The 17,115-nt window shown below is 43.5% G+C and overlaps 1 protein-coding gene across 2 annotated transcripts in view; it reads right to left on the reverse strand.

Annotated features, from left to right (window-relative positions):
• Positions 1 to 16,755, reverse strand: part of TMEM237 (transmembrane protein 237) — a 30,234-nt gene extending 13,479 nt beyond the window's left edge. Inside the window, exons 1-7 of one of the 2 annotated variants that reach the window (XM_044978489.1) lie at positions 16,590 to 16,755; positions 13,028 to 13,059; positions 11,654 to 11,664; positions 10,548 to 10,604; positions 8,492 to 8,605; positions 7,263 to 7,383; positions 5,973 to 6,133 (exon numbers count right to left, since the gene is read on the reverse strand). In XM_044978489.1, coding sequence (XP_044834424.1) covers positions 5,973 to 6,133; positions 7,263 to 7,383; positions 8,492 to 8,605; positions 10,548 to 10,604; positions 11,654 to 11,664; positions 13,028 to 13,059; positions 16,590 to 16,622 — 529 coding nt within the window. In that variant the 5' untranslated portion in view covers positions 16,623 to 16,755. Of the gene's footprint in view, positions 1 to 5,972; positions 6,134 to 7,262; positions 7,384 to 8,491; positions 8,606 to 10,547; positions 10,605 to 11,653; positions 11,665 to 13,027; positions 13,060 to 15,060; positions 15,511 to 16,589 lie in introns of those variants that run through there. The other variant, XM_044978488.1, reaches the window with a different exon arrangement.
• Positions 16,756 to 17,115: the final 360 nt, after the last annotated feature.

Here is a 17,115-nt window from a genome sequence, read left to right on the forward strand (position 1 = left end):
CATGAAAAGGTATCCTACCAGGGTGAGAGAAATGTTTCTCACACGGAAATGTTCAGAACTACTCGTTACAGAGGAGAGAAAACTAAAGATAAATGGTCTTCTCTGCAAGGATCAGAAGGCCCCTAGGACTCCTGGAGAGCAAGTGAACCTGTCCATATCAAAACCCTCCTTCCCCTCCCAAAGCTACCCACACTGTTTTTAATCTCTTTCCTGAACTGGATGCAAGTAATGAGATTTGGAGCTGAAATCCTGCATTCAATCAGTTTACAATGGATTTTCTGCAAAATCACATACAGTAGTATGAACGCTCACTTACTGAGATGTGTGTAGTTTACAGTCAGTGCAAGTATGTTTTCTGTTTGTAACGTATTGAATTATACTTGGTTATTGTCAAGCATTGCCAGTGAAAGTACTGGCAAAAGTATATATTTGCAAATGGTTTGGGCTAATTTATCCTGATTCTCTGTTTGTATTACTTACTAGTGCCAGTTCACACCCTGGAAATAAACTGGCTATTTTAAAACAGAATTCCTTTGTTCCCTGCCCATGCACAGTCGGCTGCCAATTTGAGGAGGGAGAAAACGGTGACCTCCCCTCCCCAGTGGGCCTGGAGAAAGTAAAAAACTGCCATGCATTAACAGTTATAGTAAATTACACCTATACCAGTCCTTGCCCCCTTCCTCAGTGATTAGTTCTCTCTCTAGCTTCAGCTGGGTCTCAAAGAGGTCCTGATGTCAGACTTGCATCATCCACATCCCCCTCCTCAGCAAGCTCCTCCTTGGTCTGCAGTTCCAGGGTGCCCTGCTCCTTGGTCTGCAGTTCCAGGGTGCCCTGCTCTGGAACTTGCAAAGTTCCCTCTGTCACTGGTGGGTTCCTCGTGGATACTCTACATGGCGGTGAGCTCCACACAGGGTGGATAAATATCAATGATTATTTTTATTAATTAAAAAAATTGCATTTTTTTAATTTAAATCGGATTTTTTGATAAAATGCTTTTTGAGGAAAAATCCTATCTAAAGATAGTTTTAATTAAGATATCTTTGAACTATAATGTATCTCATCATGGAATAGGGATTATAAATTCTAATTCTATAGTATGAGACAATATCTTCATGTAATGTTTAAGAAAAATTTTGTGAATGTGTTCCAACAGTTCATGAATTAGAGACCGAATCTTATGGGGTTCTAGGGGCTTCTGTATAGATTATTTAGATTAATCTTTCTATCTATCCAATGGTACTCAGTGCTTAGTCTAGAAGGTACCATCAGAGATGCTTAGTTTTGCAATTCTCAAACTGTGGATTTGTGTTTCCAGAGATAACATGCTTGTTAAGAGCAAAAATGTTTTTAAGTAAATAAGTAATATATAGAAGTGAGAAATAACAGACCACTGCAAATCTGTGTAGCAGAGTCAATCCCTTACCTCTCTCTAAAAGTGCAAAACTTCATAAAGTTCAATGAATAGAAGATTGTTGGGGGCGGAATAGATCTGGACAAGGAGAAGAAGTCTGGAGATAAATGTGAGAAGGGAGGGACAGGCAGTAGAAACAAAAGTGAAACTGTTTGAGCAGCATATTCCAGTCTTGAGGTCTTTCTGAGTGTAGCCTTCATTGATTTGAGATCTATCATACCATTCTCTCACTAGAAGGGAAAACCTATAATGGCAACAGGCCGTAAAAGAGACCCAGTTTGGGAATAAGAACCATTCAAGAAATATATGTTTGCTGGATGTTTTAAAGAAAGTCACACCAGTGAACTGGTGGAAGTCACTTAAGCACTTGGATTCAGAGACTGTTGAAGTGATAATCTCACTTTTAACAGCAGTAGCTTCTACTGCCGGTGTAGAAAGAATATTTTCTTCCTTTGGACTAATACATTCCAAATTGAGAAATTGTTTGGGACCTGAAAAAGCAGGAAAGCTTGTTTCTCTTTTCCAGATTATGAACAAACAGGAAAATGAAGGTGAAGACGACTGAGTTAGCTGCAGAAGCCAATATTTAAAGTTTCTCATGTTGACCTAGCTGACATTGATTTAATTTTAGTTTTTTTAAAAAACATTTCATTTAACTACCGTATTGTCCCGAGTATAGGCCGCACTTTTTCCCCCTAATTTAAGTCTTTAAATTAGGGGTGCGGCCTATAATCAGGAACTTAAAAAAAAAAACAATAAAAATACTTAAAATCCCAGCCGCGGCCGGGAATCAGAGCGCTCTGGGCTGCCCGTGGCGGCGGGGAGCCGGACTCAGAGCGCTCTGGGCTGCCCGCCGCGGCGGGAGCCCAGAGCCTTTTAAAGCCCCGCCGCGGCGGGGACTCCGCGGGCTCTGGGCTGCCCGCCGCGGCGGGAGCCCAGAGCCCTTAACCTCCCAGCCGCGGCGGGGACTCAGAGGGCTCTGGGCTGCCCGCCGCGGCGGGGAGCCCAGAGCCCTTTAAATCCCCGCCGCGGCCGGGACTCAGAGGGCTCGGGGCTGCCCGCCGCGGCGGGGAGCCCAGAGCCTTTTAAATCCCAGCCGCGGCGGGGACTCAGAGGGCTCTGGGCTGCCCGCCGCGGCGGGGAGCCCAGAGCCTTTTAAATCCCAGCCGCGGCGGGGAATCAGAGCGCTCTGGGCTGCCCGCCGTGGCGGGGAGCCCAGAGCCTTTTAAATCCCAGCCGCGGCCGGGACTCAGAGCGCTCTGGGCTGCCCGCCGCGGCGGGGAGCCCAGAGCCCTTTCAATCCCAGCCGCGGCGGGGACACAGAGGGCTCTGGGCTGCCCGCCGCGGCGGGGAGCCCAGAGCCGTTTAAATCCCAGCCGCGGCGGGGACTCAGCGGGCTCTGGGCTGCCCGCCGCGGCGGGGAGCACAGAGCCTTTTAAATCCCAGCCGCGGCGGGGACTCAGAGGGCTCTGGGCTGCCCGCCGCGGCGGGAGCCCAGAGCCCTTTAAATCCCAGCCGCGGCGGGGACTCAGAGGGCTCTGGGCTGCCCGCCGCGGCGGGGAGCCCAGAGCCCTTTAAATCCCAGCCGCGGCCGGGACTCAGAGGGCTCTGGGCTGCCCGCCGCGGCGGGGAGCCCAGAGCCTTTTAAATCCCAGCCGCGGCGGGGACTCAGAGGGCTCTGGACTGCCCGCCGCGGCGGGTAGCCCAGAGCCTTTTAAATCCCAGCCGCGGCGGGGAATCAGAGGGCTCTGGGCTGCCCGCCACGGCGGGGAGCCCAGAGCCTTTTAAATCCCAGCCGCGGCGGGCAGCCCAGAGCGCTCTGAGTCCCGGCCGCGGCTGGGATTTAAAAGGCTCTGGGCTCCCCGCCACGGCGGGCAGCCCAGAGCGCTCTGATTCCCCGCTGTGGCTGGGATTGAAAGCGCTCTGTTTCCCCGCCGCGGCGGGCAGCCCAGAGCGTTCTGTTTCCCCGCCGCGGCTGGGATTTAAAGAGCTCTGGGCTCCCCGCCGCGGCGGGCAGCCCAGAGCCCTCTGAGTCCCCGCCGCGGCTGGGATTTAAAAGGCTCTGGGCTCCCCGCCGCGGCGGGCAGCCCAGACCGCGGCGGGCAGCCTAGAGCCCTCTGAGTCCCGGCCGCGGCTGGGATTTAAAGGGCTCTGGGCTCCCCGCCGCGGCGGGCAGCCCAGAGCGCTCTGATTCCCCGCCGCGGCTGGGATTTAAAGAGCTCTGGGCTCCCCGCCGCAGCGGTCAGCCTAGAGCCCTCTGAGTCCCGGCCGCGGCTGAGATTTTCTTTAAGTTAAAAAAAGTTAAAAATTTAATTTTTTTAAAATAGCACCAAACTTTAAGGGTGCGGCTTATAATCAGGAGCGGCCTATACTCGGAAAAATACGGTATTTTAGTTAAACCAATTTTAACAAACACAAACCTGATTTTAAAAAAATTGAAGGTTTAACTAAATTCAAAAATTTGTACACTTGTTTTGTTAAAATATTATGTTTGCTGTTGAAGAAAAAAAATCCAGAATATATAACGTTGTTGTTTTAGTTAAATGTCTGTCTGGTGATGTTCTCCTCCTAATACATCATGGCAAGAAAATCTTCCAAATATTAATGATTAACCTGTTCAATTGGAAATAGATATTTACGAAGTTATTGGGAGGTGAATTGCTTCAGTTACCTTTGGTAAATGAAATAACTAAACAATCATTCATTTTCTGATATAGCTGTAAAACTAATCTGAAAAGTTTTCAAAATAAATCACTTTAAAAATGTATAGTGTAGGTTTCATTTTTAGAAGGTACACATCTATCTCTGAGTTGTGAAGAATATGTATTAAGGTTATAACAACCAACAAGAATACACTTTTATGTAGAAATCCATGATTAAATCGAGTCTTTCTGACAAGGGGCAGTTCTAGGTATTTTGCCGCCCCAAGCATGGCAGGCAGGCTGCCTTCAGCGGCTTGCCTGCGGGAGGTCCCCGGTCCCGCGGATTCGGCGGCCGCCTGCGGGAGGTCTGCCGAAGCCACGGGACCAGCAGACCCTCCGCAGGCATGCCGCCGAAGGCAACCTGCCTGCCGCCCTCACGGCGACCAGCAGAGCACCCCCCGTGGCTTGCCGCCCCAGGCACGCGCTTGGTGTGCTGGTGCCTGGAGCCGCCCCTGTTTCTGACTAGTGATTTAAATCAAATCTATCCTGGCTCCACATATTAGCGGCACCTCTTAGGGGAAGTGCTAGACTTTTTATTGCCTTCCTTTTTCTTCTGTAAGCTTACTGCAGCTTCTTCCCCTTTGCCTGGCATAGGCCCTCATCCTTGCTGTGTCCCCCTGCTTCTGCATCTCCTTTGCAATATCAGTATATACAATTCTTGATTCCTGTGGGAATCCACAGCTGTGCCTGTACAACTCCATCTGCTTCACAGACTGAGGAAATCCAGGACCTCTTTCCTGGAACAGGTAGCAGCACAAGGTTTAGCTGGAATCATGCTTGTACAAGAGTGCTTGTGGAGGTGGCAGGCAGGTTAAGAGGTATTTCCAAAACATGCTGGGAAATTTAAATGGGAGGCAGGCTTCCAGTCACTGCGAGCCCTGTGTAGCAGAGTTCAAAAATTTGACCAGAGGGATCACTGCTGCTGGGACAGCTGCATTGTGGGTTTGTTGCTGGAGGGCTGCATTTGCTGGTACAGGTATTTCTGTCTCCTCACAGGCAATTTGATTGCACAACCTATACTGATAGAGGTGTTATGTCACTTGGTGAACTGGTTTAATTTTGCCAGCAAAAGTTCAGGGCTTTGTTGGCTGGACTCAGTTTTTAGTGTGGATGCATGCAGAGCTGTGCCGAATAAAGTTTTGCCAGTAAAACCTGGTGCAGACCAGACTTTAGAAATCTCAGTCAGGATGAGGGCCTTGTTATGCTGGGTGCTGCACATGGAGGAAGCATTTTGGCCCTTATGCTCCATAATCCTTACCAAGACCCCACAAAACACACCTGGTTTCAAGAATAGCTTCAGAAGAACTACAATTTTCACTTAAAAGAAAAATGCTTTAGCATCCCATTTTGTCTCCCATAAAAACCTCTTTCATCCCTCTTCCTTTATATTCAAAAAGTATATGAACATACAGGCCTTCCTATAGTATGTTTTCCCTAAAATTTCTCACCAGGGTAGCAACACTGAAAATACTAGCTGGATAAAGCTCTGTCATCTTGACTTGCTCTGAGCAGGGTCATATAACTCTGTGATTAAAAAATTAGTGCTTGTGGGACTCGTGTCAAGATGAGTGCAATAGTAATTCTTGCTTTCCATTAATTTAACTTCAAGGAGCGTGACATTTTCAGAAAGAATGCTCTACTTCAGAGTACACAATGATATATTTTAAGTCAAATTACACATATGCAGAAATTTGATAACTTTAAAAATATACATAAGGCCACATGCTCAGCTGGTTTTAATGTTGTAACTATTTCTGCAGAAAAACACATCTGGACAACTTCTCTTTTTTAACAGGACAGCATTAACTTTTTCATTATTATTAAAATATCTGAAGTTACAAGAATGAGAAATGACTTACGATTTTTTTCAACAAACACTTTGCTCACAGGCTGGCTAGCACCAGTGGGAGCAGCAAACACAGGTTGCTGATCTGGACTTTTTGTTTGTTCATCTTCAATAATGTCCTCTTCCTCCACTCCCAGTTCATTGGAACACTGCATTTCTGCTGGCCGAGTCTTCCTATCATCACAGGATATGTGGAGAGAAAAAGAATAATGTCTAAAGCTTTAAAGACTAATGCTCTAATTCTGTAAACACTTAAGTACATGCCTAATTTTACTGGTATGAATAGTATGGAATACTCACGTATATAAAGTTTCTTTTGGGTGCAACTGCTGGTAAGATCAGGGCCTAAAATTCTTCTTTACAGAAGCACAAAATCACCATCATCAAGCAAACCCCCAATAACTATTTTAATATTTTACTTTTGTTTTGTGACAGACCACTCAGGTGGAAAAAAAAAAAAAGACATGAAAATATTACTGTAATAGAAAGAATGCAGAAGAAATAAGTTAAAGAAATAAGTAAAAGAAAAAAGTTAAAGGCAGGAAGAGAAGCAAAAGTGTTTTAAAGGAGCAACATTCAGAAGCTGAAGGAAAGTGGAGACAAAATAAAGAGCAAAAGTAATGTTCTGACAAAGTTAAGAAATAAGAGTGAAAGTTAAAGAAAAGCAGAAATCAGATGATTAGGTTATATCTACACTACAGACTCCTACCAGCACAGCTATGTCAGTCAAGGGTGTGAAGAGGTATGATCCCTGACTGCCATAGTTGTGCTAGCTGAAGTCCCCAGCCACACTTTTACTGGTATAGCTTGTTTTATTTGTGGGAGGTTGTTTCACGATACCAGTACAAAGCACAGTTTTGCCAGTATTGCTGAATCCACACTAGGATCACTTTTGCCAGTGTAGTGGTGGTATTCCTATACCATTAAAGCACTCTAGTACAGATATGGCCTATGTTACATATTCTGATTTACTTTTTAATTTATGTGATTTAAGTATTGTATTTATACTATCATGTTCGAATTGTAGTGTAGATTTGAAGAAAGATTAAATTAATAAATTGCCAAAATTTACCTCAATATTTCTTAATACTAAATCCTTAGCATTCACTGTGACCATGGATTAAAGAAAACCAAGTTAATCCCTGACCCTGCAAAGATTTACACACACGCTTATCTTTGCACACTGAGTAGGTCCAGAGACGTCAAGTCTTTGCAGGATCAGGGCCTTAAATACTAACATATATTAATACATTATCATAGGTATTCTTCAACAAGAATTATAAGGCACCTTAGAAGCGCTCACTTTGTTTTTTTTCGATGTTTACGAATCACTGTTTCTTCAGAGGGCTGGGGATCCATGCCATTTCCAGTTTGAAAAAAGGATGTGTTGGGCACATTCTGCTGGATGAAAGAGGTCTCAGATTCTGAAGATTTAAAAACAAACCACAAAAAATCTAATCTGCAAAGTAGTACAGATTAGGAAATTTATGCACTAAGATAGCTGTATAACTATAATGCAATCATTGTGAACAAAAAGCACCATGTTCTGAGTTTCAGTTAATACAAAATGTTAACATAGGATCATCTATAATTCTCCACTTCCAAAATTTGATGTTTCAATTAATCTTGTGACAATTTTTAACCTATTTATCTTTTAATATACTTTTAACAATTTAGGAATTGTGATTGTGTGCTGCAGTACGGTGCCAGTAAACTAAAGTGTTACATGTTTTCAAAGTAACATTTCCAAGTGTTTCAAAGGCAGCTTTCAGAGCAAGGACTGGTGTGCTGTTTGTCTCATTAAAAATATTAAATCTGGGATCAGCACTGGAAAGCAATTCTCTATTTTTCACTTTAAGAAATAATCAAAGCTCTTACATTATTTTTTTATGATCACACAAACTCAGCCCACCACTGGTCTTGAAATCTTTTAGCAGATGCAGACACCTCAACGTGTTTGCTTTTGGACTGAAAATAGCTACTTGAATAAAACAATATCCTAAAAAAAATTACAAGATTTCTCTAATTTATTCCATTGTTAAAATCAGCAAATATTCACAAAAGCTAGCAGTAATGAAACACTGGAACATTAAATATTCAAAACTCAAGAAATTCCAAAATATAAGTTTCTACTAGAACACTGTTGGCCCCAATTCACATTATATATGCATATACTTTATGGTGTAGATTACAAAACTAGCAGCAGTAATAAAATATGGCTCATATTTAACAAGATAAACAGGCATAGAAGATACTACATAGATGCAAGACGGCAGAGTTATCACTCCAGTAGAAACCTGAACATCTAGAATTGCATGACGCTTGAGTGATGGATTTCTTAACCTAATGCTTAATTGACATGAATTTTCACTGACTCCATGGATTTACGCCAGAGATGACTTTGGCCGGTCATCAATGCAGATGGACTTATTCTAATGGTTTAAGAAATGGAAACTTAAGAAGTGGGCTAGCGAGGCTTTATGCTGCCAAGCCTAATTCCATCTTCCATCCTTTCTGTCACTCTCCACATACCAGGAAGCATTCTCTTCTTCTTGCGTTTCCTCTGAGGTGGAGCATCCTGAACCTCAGGAGTTAGAGGCTCGCTACTCTCAGATGGCCGACGGACAGCTGCATGAACAATACCCTCTGAAAAGCAGAATAAAAGAAAAAAAAAACTCAGTTCAACGGTAGCGTCAGCCTTCCTGGGAAGGCAACCAAGACATATCTGCACTTTGCTACTTGGTGGAATTCATGTGGAACGCACTTTGTGAACAATCCATCTCCTCTGTGAGATGTTAAAGAATATCTGACAATATTTAAATCTATTACAGAAACAGGCATAGTAGCATTTACTTGGATTTGTGTTGAGTCCATTCAGAATTTAGAGCACTTAATAAAATGATCAATTTGAAAAGCATCTCATGGCTGTGGATGACTGTCCAGTCTCAAGGACCCAAGCAACTGAGGTAACCAGAAAGGGAAAAAATAGCAAGAAAAAAACGCAAGCCATTTTTCAGTGCTGTATCAGCACCTGCTGCTTTATCAGTAACCAGAATGGAGGGGGGGAAGCCCAATGACTTTAGTATTCAGACTATAATTCTAACTAATACCGCTTCAGAATAAAAAAACAATGTATAAAAACTGTGACAGATATGGACATTTCCTACAATATCTTTAGGAGATATTACCGAATTACATTTAAATAGCTTTGGAGTCCACTGTATTATAAATGCAAGTGTCACAGAGTGTCGGGGAGTCAGGGCCCTGCACCCCTCTTCCTGGGATTCACCGAGACTGTCAGCCAGCCAGTAAAACAGAAGGTTTACTGGAACGCAGTCTACAGCAGAGCTTGTAGGCACAACCAGGACCCCTCAATCAAGTCCTTCTGGGGGTTCAGGGAGCTTAGACCCCAGCTTGGGGTTCCCTGTGATGCACCACCCAGCCCACACTGAAACTAAAAAGTTCCTCCAGCAGCTTTCTCCCCCCTTCCCTCTGCTCCTCCTCTCCTTTGTTCAGTCTCCCAGGCAGAAGGTGTCATTTCTCCCAACCCCCCTCCTGGCTCAGGTTACAGCTCAGGTAGCTTCCTTCTCATCCCCAATGTAACTCCCCTGCAACATTCCCAGGTCAAATCCGCCCCGCTCCCTGCTGCTTAATGTATTATTGTGGATTGTATGTAACTTTTCCAGGGGAGAGACATGGACAATGCAAACCCTGGGAAACGTTAGGCGCTTCAAAGGACTATCTTCAACAATGTAACAGAAAAGAAGAAACTTTCAGGACCAACAAAGTTAAGTGGTTTTTTTTTCTTTGTTTGGGTTTTTTTTTTAGGAAATATATGGAGGAAGGGGAATGCAAATCCCCACATCAGGACCTAACCTTTTGAAGCTATGCCCTGAGAGAACCACTGGCTCGCTGGTTACCTATTCATGGTTTCTGAAGATCAAAGACTCAGGCTATATAAAGGAAAGGCTAACTGATGCATGGGGTGCTTGTTTTGAGGGAACAGTTGTTAAGAACTTGTAATTACAGAAAAAAACCCATGGTGGGATTTGAAGAACTGATCATGTCCCAGAGCCCTTGCTGGAGTTTGGGGTTATCTATGGTAAGTTTATTAGCATGCGTGTAAGTTCTTTTATTGTTTTTAATACATTTTCTCTGTAATGCTTTCACTATAATAATATAATGTACTTGCTTATATGTTTATAGTCTCTGAGGAGAAAGCAAAGCAGGCCTGCTTTGGCAATCTGATTTGCTGGGGAATTCGCAGTGTAGGGAGAGAACTTTGCATCCCAGAAAAACCCCAGTCAGAGGAAAGAGAGACACAGGTCTCAGTCAAAAGAGAGGTGATGGCTGGGGAGTCAGAACCCTAAAAGTGGGTGCCCTTGCTGGACCATGATGGGGAAATACAAGTGCAATTGCTTTGAACTGTGACAATAACCAATGAAGATGAATGAGCCAGAAAGACTAAAAGTTGCCCTGTTAGGAATGGTAGGTATGAAATCTAAGGATGCATTTGTCAGGAGATCAGCTACAGAACAGAGTTCCTCCAGCATTCCAAGTATATCTTTCACTCCTGGCAGCTTCTTACCCAGTGCATTTTTTCCTTTGGGCTTCTTTCTTTTCGGACGACTAAGTGGAATTTCATCTGTAGGATGTAAAATAAAAACTAATTACACACTATGGAGGAATCTATCCTCTCTTTCTAACAACTCTACCTCAACCCAGAAAGGGGAATCCCTTTGGAAGTGAAGAAGATTGGAGTTTCCTAGCCCCTTTTTTACACAAGCCATGACAACTCCCATCAGCAGAGGAAAGAGAAGGAAGAGTACAGCAAGGAGTGGGGAAGTAATAGAAAATAAAAAACCTTGCAAACTGCAACATACACCTCTACCCCGCTATAACGTGGTCGTGGGGAGCCGAAAATCCCTACCGTGTTATAGCTGAAACCCCATTATATTGGGGTAGGGGCGGCAGGGCTCTGGCGGTGATTTAAAGAGCTCCGGGCTCTAGCTGCTGTGTGGAGCCCCAGGCCCTTTAAATCACCAGCGAGCCCTGCTGCCGCAGCCCCGGGGTAGTGGCGGCAGGGCTCCAGCGGGATTTAAAGGGCCCAGGGCTCCCCGCCGGAGCCCCAGACCCTTTAAAGCACCGCCAGAGCCCCGCCGCTACCACGCTATATGCAAATCCATGTTATAGGTCGCGTTATAGCGGGGTAGAGGTGTATGTTAAAAACACACAGGGTGGGCTTTAAAAAAAAAAAAAGGAAATTATAATAATGATGCACCATAGAAAAAACTTCTCATGTAGAGCATAGTGTCCAATTCTGGTGACTTCACCTCAAGACAGATATAGCAGAGAATGAAAAAGTCCAGAGAAGGAAAACTGTGAGATGGGGCCTGCACAACAAGTGACTTTAAAGACTCTCTTCTCTTTTCTAAGCTAAATAACTCTCCTCTGAAAATAAGGCCCCTTTAAAGCGTCTCAAATTGACCACCCAAAAGCATAAGGAACTTTCTAAAAATCTTTAACCATGTACACATTAACACTAAATAAATAAATTATAATAGTTAGCAATCTGCTTTTAAGCAAAACATTAAAGTGCGGCACTAAACTTTAAAAATAGGATCAACTGAAGTCAACAGGAACTGTTAAACAGAAGTATATCCATGCACAGCACTTAATATTGAACAAACTCACCTTGGCTTCCACTTCAGATCCAAGATTTTGCCATTTAAGTTAAATAAAAATAATTTAAAAAAAAAGTCAGAAAGGAATATAAAAAGAACAAGAATGTTAGTTTTGAATCAGTTACAACGCAGAACTGTGTTAGAGCTCACAATGCAATTGGTTTATGGGGTCACAGAATTTACACATAAGAGCCATCCACCTCCCCTGAACCCTATTTCTTTTTACAAACATTTGAATATGACAAGGTTGATGCTGCTTAGCAATAGACAAAACAATAGTCTGTTTGCTTCTTGTGACTATGTATAGTTTCTTGATTTGTTAGCTGTTCAGAAGATTAAAACTTTCATTTTACCTGGCTCTTTAATTGGAACCTGTCTTACTATCTGACACAAACTAATGGGAGAAGTTATATGACAGTGAAGAAAACAGCTAACAAAATATATTCAGACTCCTCAATGGTGTTTATGAGCTACTATGTACATATGTCTTAAGGCACTGAAGAGGATTTTCGACTTAACACACCATAACAATTGCCTTTCCTATCATCAAAATCTATCTTGGCTCATGGATCATTGAACCCTCAGAACTATAACCTCGACATCTTTTGCATCAATATGGTATACATAGATCTTATTATTTATATCACACTCAAAAGTATGGTAGGCACCAGGCTGATTTTTAAAAGTCTCTGCCCCAGAGTGCTTGCAATTTAAAATATAGATGAGAGACAGCATTCAACAGCAATAAACAACGAGGCAAGGCCAGGAAAGGAGAACAAGGGGTTGAAAATAGAAAAGTTACTGAGACTGAAGTAGTTTTTAAAATCTTTGTTGCATTTTTCCCCGCTCCAAATGACAGAAGCAATGAGATATGAATTAAACTGTTTCCCAATCTATTTACAACATTAAAAATTTTTAGTACTATATGATTGGAAAACAAGCATCCGATACCCCAAGACCTCTGGAATGTAAAGGAGGAAGTTACACATTTAAATAAAAAAAAAAGTATTTGGGTAACTAATTTTTAAAAAATACCTTAAAAATGTAAGTTGTTTGCTGCTAGGTTAAAACTTACATAAAAATGTTAGTCTATTGCAATTTTTTGTGATGAAATACGAAACTAAAATAAAGCTAGGTTTATAATGAAATTGCTGACATAGCCTTAACCCTAGCTTCACAAATGCAAGTTTAATTTTATTTTAAACTTTGTTTAGCACAGAATTGAAAGCATATTTGTCACTTTAAGACACTTAGCAAAATCTCACTGAAGTCTGTGAGAGCTCTGAGATTTTTGTTGAGCTAATTTTTCTTAATTTCACAACTTTCAAGTACATCACCCCAGTGCACAAAAATTAACATAGTTCATATAATCAACTAATCTTACCTTGGAACTGGGGGAAGGGCACGGGGTGGGCACTGAAATAAAAAAATCTTCCATCAGTACGTTATGAAAACATCTCCCTTCTAAGCCCTTGCTAAGCCATTTCACAGAAACCAGCTAATTCCAAGCATGACCGACACATCCAACAAATATTAAGTCTTCTGAAAGGCGATTCTGAACATCACATACATAAGCAAATGTACACAATTACACTGAGATCCTTGGATGGAAGGTGCTATGTAGAAATGTAAAGTGGTATCTAATACACATTTGATGTCAATGCCTAAATTCAGATATGTGCTGTATTTTAGAGAGATACTATAGATCAGGGGTTCTCAAACTGGGGACCCCTCAAGGGGGCATGAGGTTATTACATGGGGGGTCCCGAGCTGTCAGCCTCCATCCCAAGGGGTTGAGGCTTTGCCTCCAGGATTTATAATGGTGTTAAATATATTTAAAAGTGGTTTTAATTTATAAGGTGGGTCGTACTCAGAGGTTTGCTATGTGAAAGGGGTCACAAGTACAAAAGTTTGAGAACCACTGCTATAGACACCTCAGAGGCATATGTAGCTGTTATCTTTAAATATTTTTACTTCTCTTATAATAAACTACACAAACAGGAAAGTTAATTCATCACTCCAGTCAGTTATTGAAAATATCTACAAAAACACTGCCAAAAATTAGGCATTTAATATCAACATATTTGCAGATTATAGTATGAAGAGTTGCAGGTACTTTACTAGTGAAATTATAAATTTAGAGATAGAACAGTCTAACATGATAAAATGTGCAATAAAACAACTTTTTCAAATTATTTTGACCATAAAGTCAAAACAAAATTAAAACTACATAATAATAAAACCTCTTGTTAACAGACTAGCTGAAGCATAGTTCACACACCTGATACATTTTTCTCACCTAGAAAAAATGAGGCAGCTTAGATTCCGATTTTGTATTAAATAAGTGAACTGGACAAAGGAAAAAAATCTCCATGCTCCAAAGACTTTATTTCGATTAAAAAATACACAGATAATGTAATTAAAGGCTCCCTAGAACTGAACTCACCACTTGTTTCTTCCCCATACCATTCAAAGTCAGTCCTTGAGAGAGACACTGAACAGCTTCCTAAACCCGACAGTGTCGACTCTGACCTCAGCTAATTCTGCACTAAAAATAAACTTCTGATAGACAGGATTAGCTGGACATGAACCTTGCTGTCCCTGATATCGCTCTTATTTAAGTCTATGGGAGTTTTGCCATCAACGTTCCATTTGGAACAGCAGTAGGTCTTACAGCTGCTTGCAATTAGAAATCCAAGATCCCATGACCCTTTACTCACAAGAGTAATCCTTACCCATGCTAGTTTAATTGAAGCAAGTGGGACATCTTGTGCGAGTGATGGTTTGCAGGATTGGCCTCAAATCTCTGTCCTGAGTTTTGGCCATGTGGGCTTGCAGAGACTGACAGTAAATAATATTTTCATGCAGGTGAGGCTGACCCCACCAATCAACACCCACCTAGCTAGCTACTACTTACCCTTCCCGTAAGTGTTAACAGAATTCTATACAGGGAGTATGGCAAAAAGTGACAAAATGTTGGTAAAGCGAGGATGAACCCAAAATCAGTCCAATTTTTGCTTATTTCTATAGCACCCATTATAAGGTTTCTAGGACACTGGGTAACTTTAAAATTAATATCTGAAAACCTTCAAACAACTTTATGTAATTATTCTGTATGCAGTAAACATGTTTTGTTATCTACATGTGATAGTTGTAAAGAGCTGTAAAGAGACCAAGAGTTTCTCTGAGATATTCCTCAAAAACAGAACAAAAAATTAAAAACAAAAACAGTTGCCGGCAAAGTCTGTTCTATTCAGATTTTATAAAAGATCCAGCACTGTGATATATACAATAGTTTTAACTCCATTTCAGATTTGAAATTACCAGGACCTGAAAAACCTCTTTTCCCAACTCCATAGAAAAAGTGTATTGCAGTGCACCTTTGCAGATGAATGTTGTAACAAAACTACCACTAACCATTTTCTGTTTATAGAGCACCTTCCATGCCAAAGGATCCCAAAGTGCTCCACACATTATATATGGGCAGGACTGCTGAAACTCAGTATTTGAGTGTGCAAATACTGTTCCAAGAGAGTGCGGAAAGAAGTATCTTTATTTTCTAAGCAGGAATACAGAGCAGACAGGATCTTGGTTTTAAAGATCACATCCAAAAGTGACCCAGGCTAAATTGCACTGAACTGAATTTATTTGCCACAGAAACATAACAGGCTAAGTCAGTACTGTCAGGATTTAAACAAGTGGTTCTGGGGAGTGTAGCTACTGCAAGTCCTGAGGTTTAGACCATTATTTTTATAGCTCTTTACATCTTCAAAACACAGTACATTGATTTCAAAAACCCTGTGATACAAGCATATTTATTATAAGGATAAGGAAACCAAGACAATAAGAGAGACTTGCTCAAACCCACAACAGAACAGGGATCAGAAATTCCTGGCTGCCAGTTGCATGAGACCATGACTATATTCACGTGCAAGACTTTGCTAGTTATTTGATCAATGAAGAGGATTAATATGTCCCCTTGGAAAAAGTCACTCTTTTTGGTCTACACTGGGAGGGGAAAGGTTGCAAAAAAAACAACCACCTCAAAACAAAAAAACACAATTGTTAACACTGGTGAACTCCAACAGCGACAGCATCAGTGTAAACAATGCTCCCACGAACACTAGCATTCTGAATACAGTGTTATGTAGGTCTGAGTAGGGTTAACAACACTGTTAAAAAAGCTGGTGATCACAGGAACTTGGTCTACACGAGGGTTCTCCATATTGCTACAACTAGGATGCAATTGTAAAATACACGCTGTCTGGTCAGCTATTCCAGCAAACTGATTTTAAGCACTGCTTTTAACGCTGCCATCTGCTAACATAGCCATGCTGGCCAGCTCCGAGGGATGCAGAACTTTACTGAAAGGGCTTTTAAAAAAAAAAAAAAACTTTTCAAGATTAGTCTGTATCATGAACAGTTCTTAAACTACAGCTTTTAATCAAGATCTGGGTCACATTTGCACAATGCAGAATCCATATTCAACACAGTTACTTAGCACAGCTGAAAATGCAGGTCAGGTTGTGGCCTCAGTAAGCTCAGCAGGATTAAAAGCCTCCATATAGCCATCTGTGTTACACACTGACCTGGGGACCCTGGGAAAGGGAGATAGCAAAACCCTGCCTCCAACCTGAGAAGAAACTATAAAACTCAAAAGTAACTCTGAGTTCCCCTCCCATCCCGTACACTCCCCCCATGAGGGGACCCTCCCCCACCACCACCACCTATACACGACCCCCATGAAGGAGCCTCTCCCCATCTGCAACCCCCTATGCTCCCCCCTACATGCCCTCCCCCCACCTGCGACCCCCAACACATTCCCCCCATAAGAGAGTCAGCCACACACAGACCCCTCCCCCATCTCCCCTCCTCCCACTGCGGGACCTTGCCCCTCCCGTACCCCTGCCCGCAGCCCAGCGAGGGGGCCGGCCCAGGCCCCTCACCCGGCGGGGTCCCTGCGGCGGGGTGGTCTCCATGCCGCGCCCTGCCTGCAGCTCCCGGCCGGCTGCACAGCCCGCCGCGCCCGTCGCCAAGACGCTGGAGAGGCGGGGGAAGGGGAGGGTGCTGCCGGGCGGGGATTTCCGGGCGGCACCAGGGGCTCAGCAAACAGGCTGCGGGCCTGGGGGTTAACGCGCCCCCCCGACCCCGGGCTGCACAGCGAGGTGGGGCCTGCCGCAGGGACACCCCCCGTCCCGGCCGGAGCCCGCGGTGCGTGAGGCGGCGGCGGCCGATTCCCTCTGCCCAAGGCGGGGGCTGTAGCGTACGTGGGCTCCGGCCCCCGGCCCCAGGGGAGGCGCGGGGCCTGGCGGGGGGGGCCTGGTGTAGCAGCTGGAGCCCCGCGGATAGGCGGGGTTGGTGCGGCAGCCCCAGGGCCAGCAGCCCCAGCTTTCCTTTAAGCCCCCCCCCCCCAAAACGAGAGGAGCCCCCCCCCCCTGCTTGGTCACGGAGCCATCACCCCGAACCGGTTCC

This window comes from Mauremys mutica, chromosome 10, assembly GCF_020497125.1.
Source record: "Mauremys mutica isolate MM-2020 ecotype Southern chromosome 10, ASM2049712v1, whole genome shotgun sequence".
Taxonomy (NCBI): Eukaryota; Metazoa; Chordata; order Testudines; family Geoemydidae; genus Mauremys; species Mauremys mutica.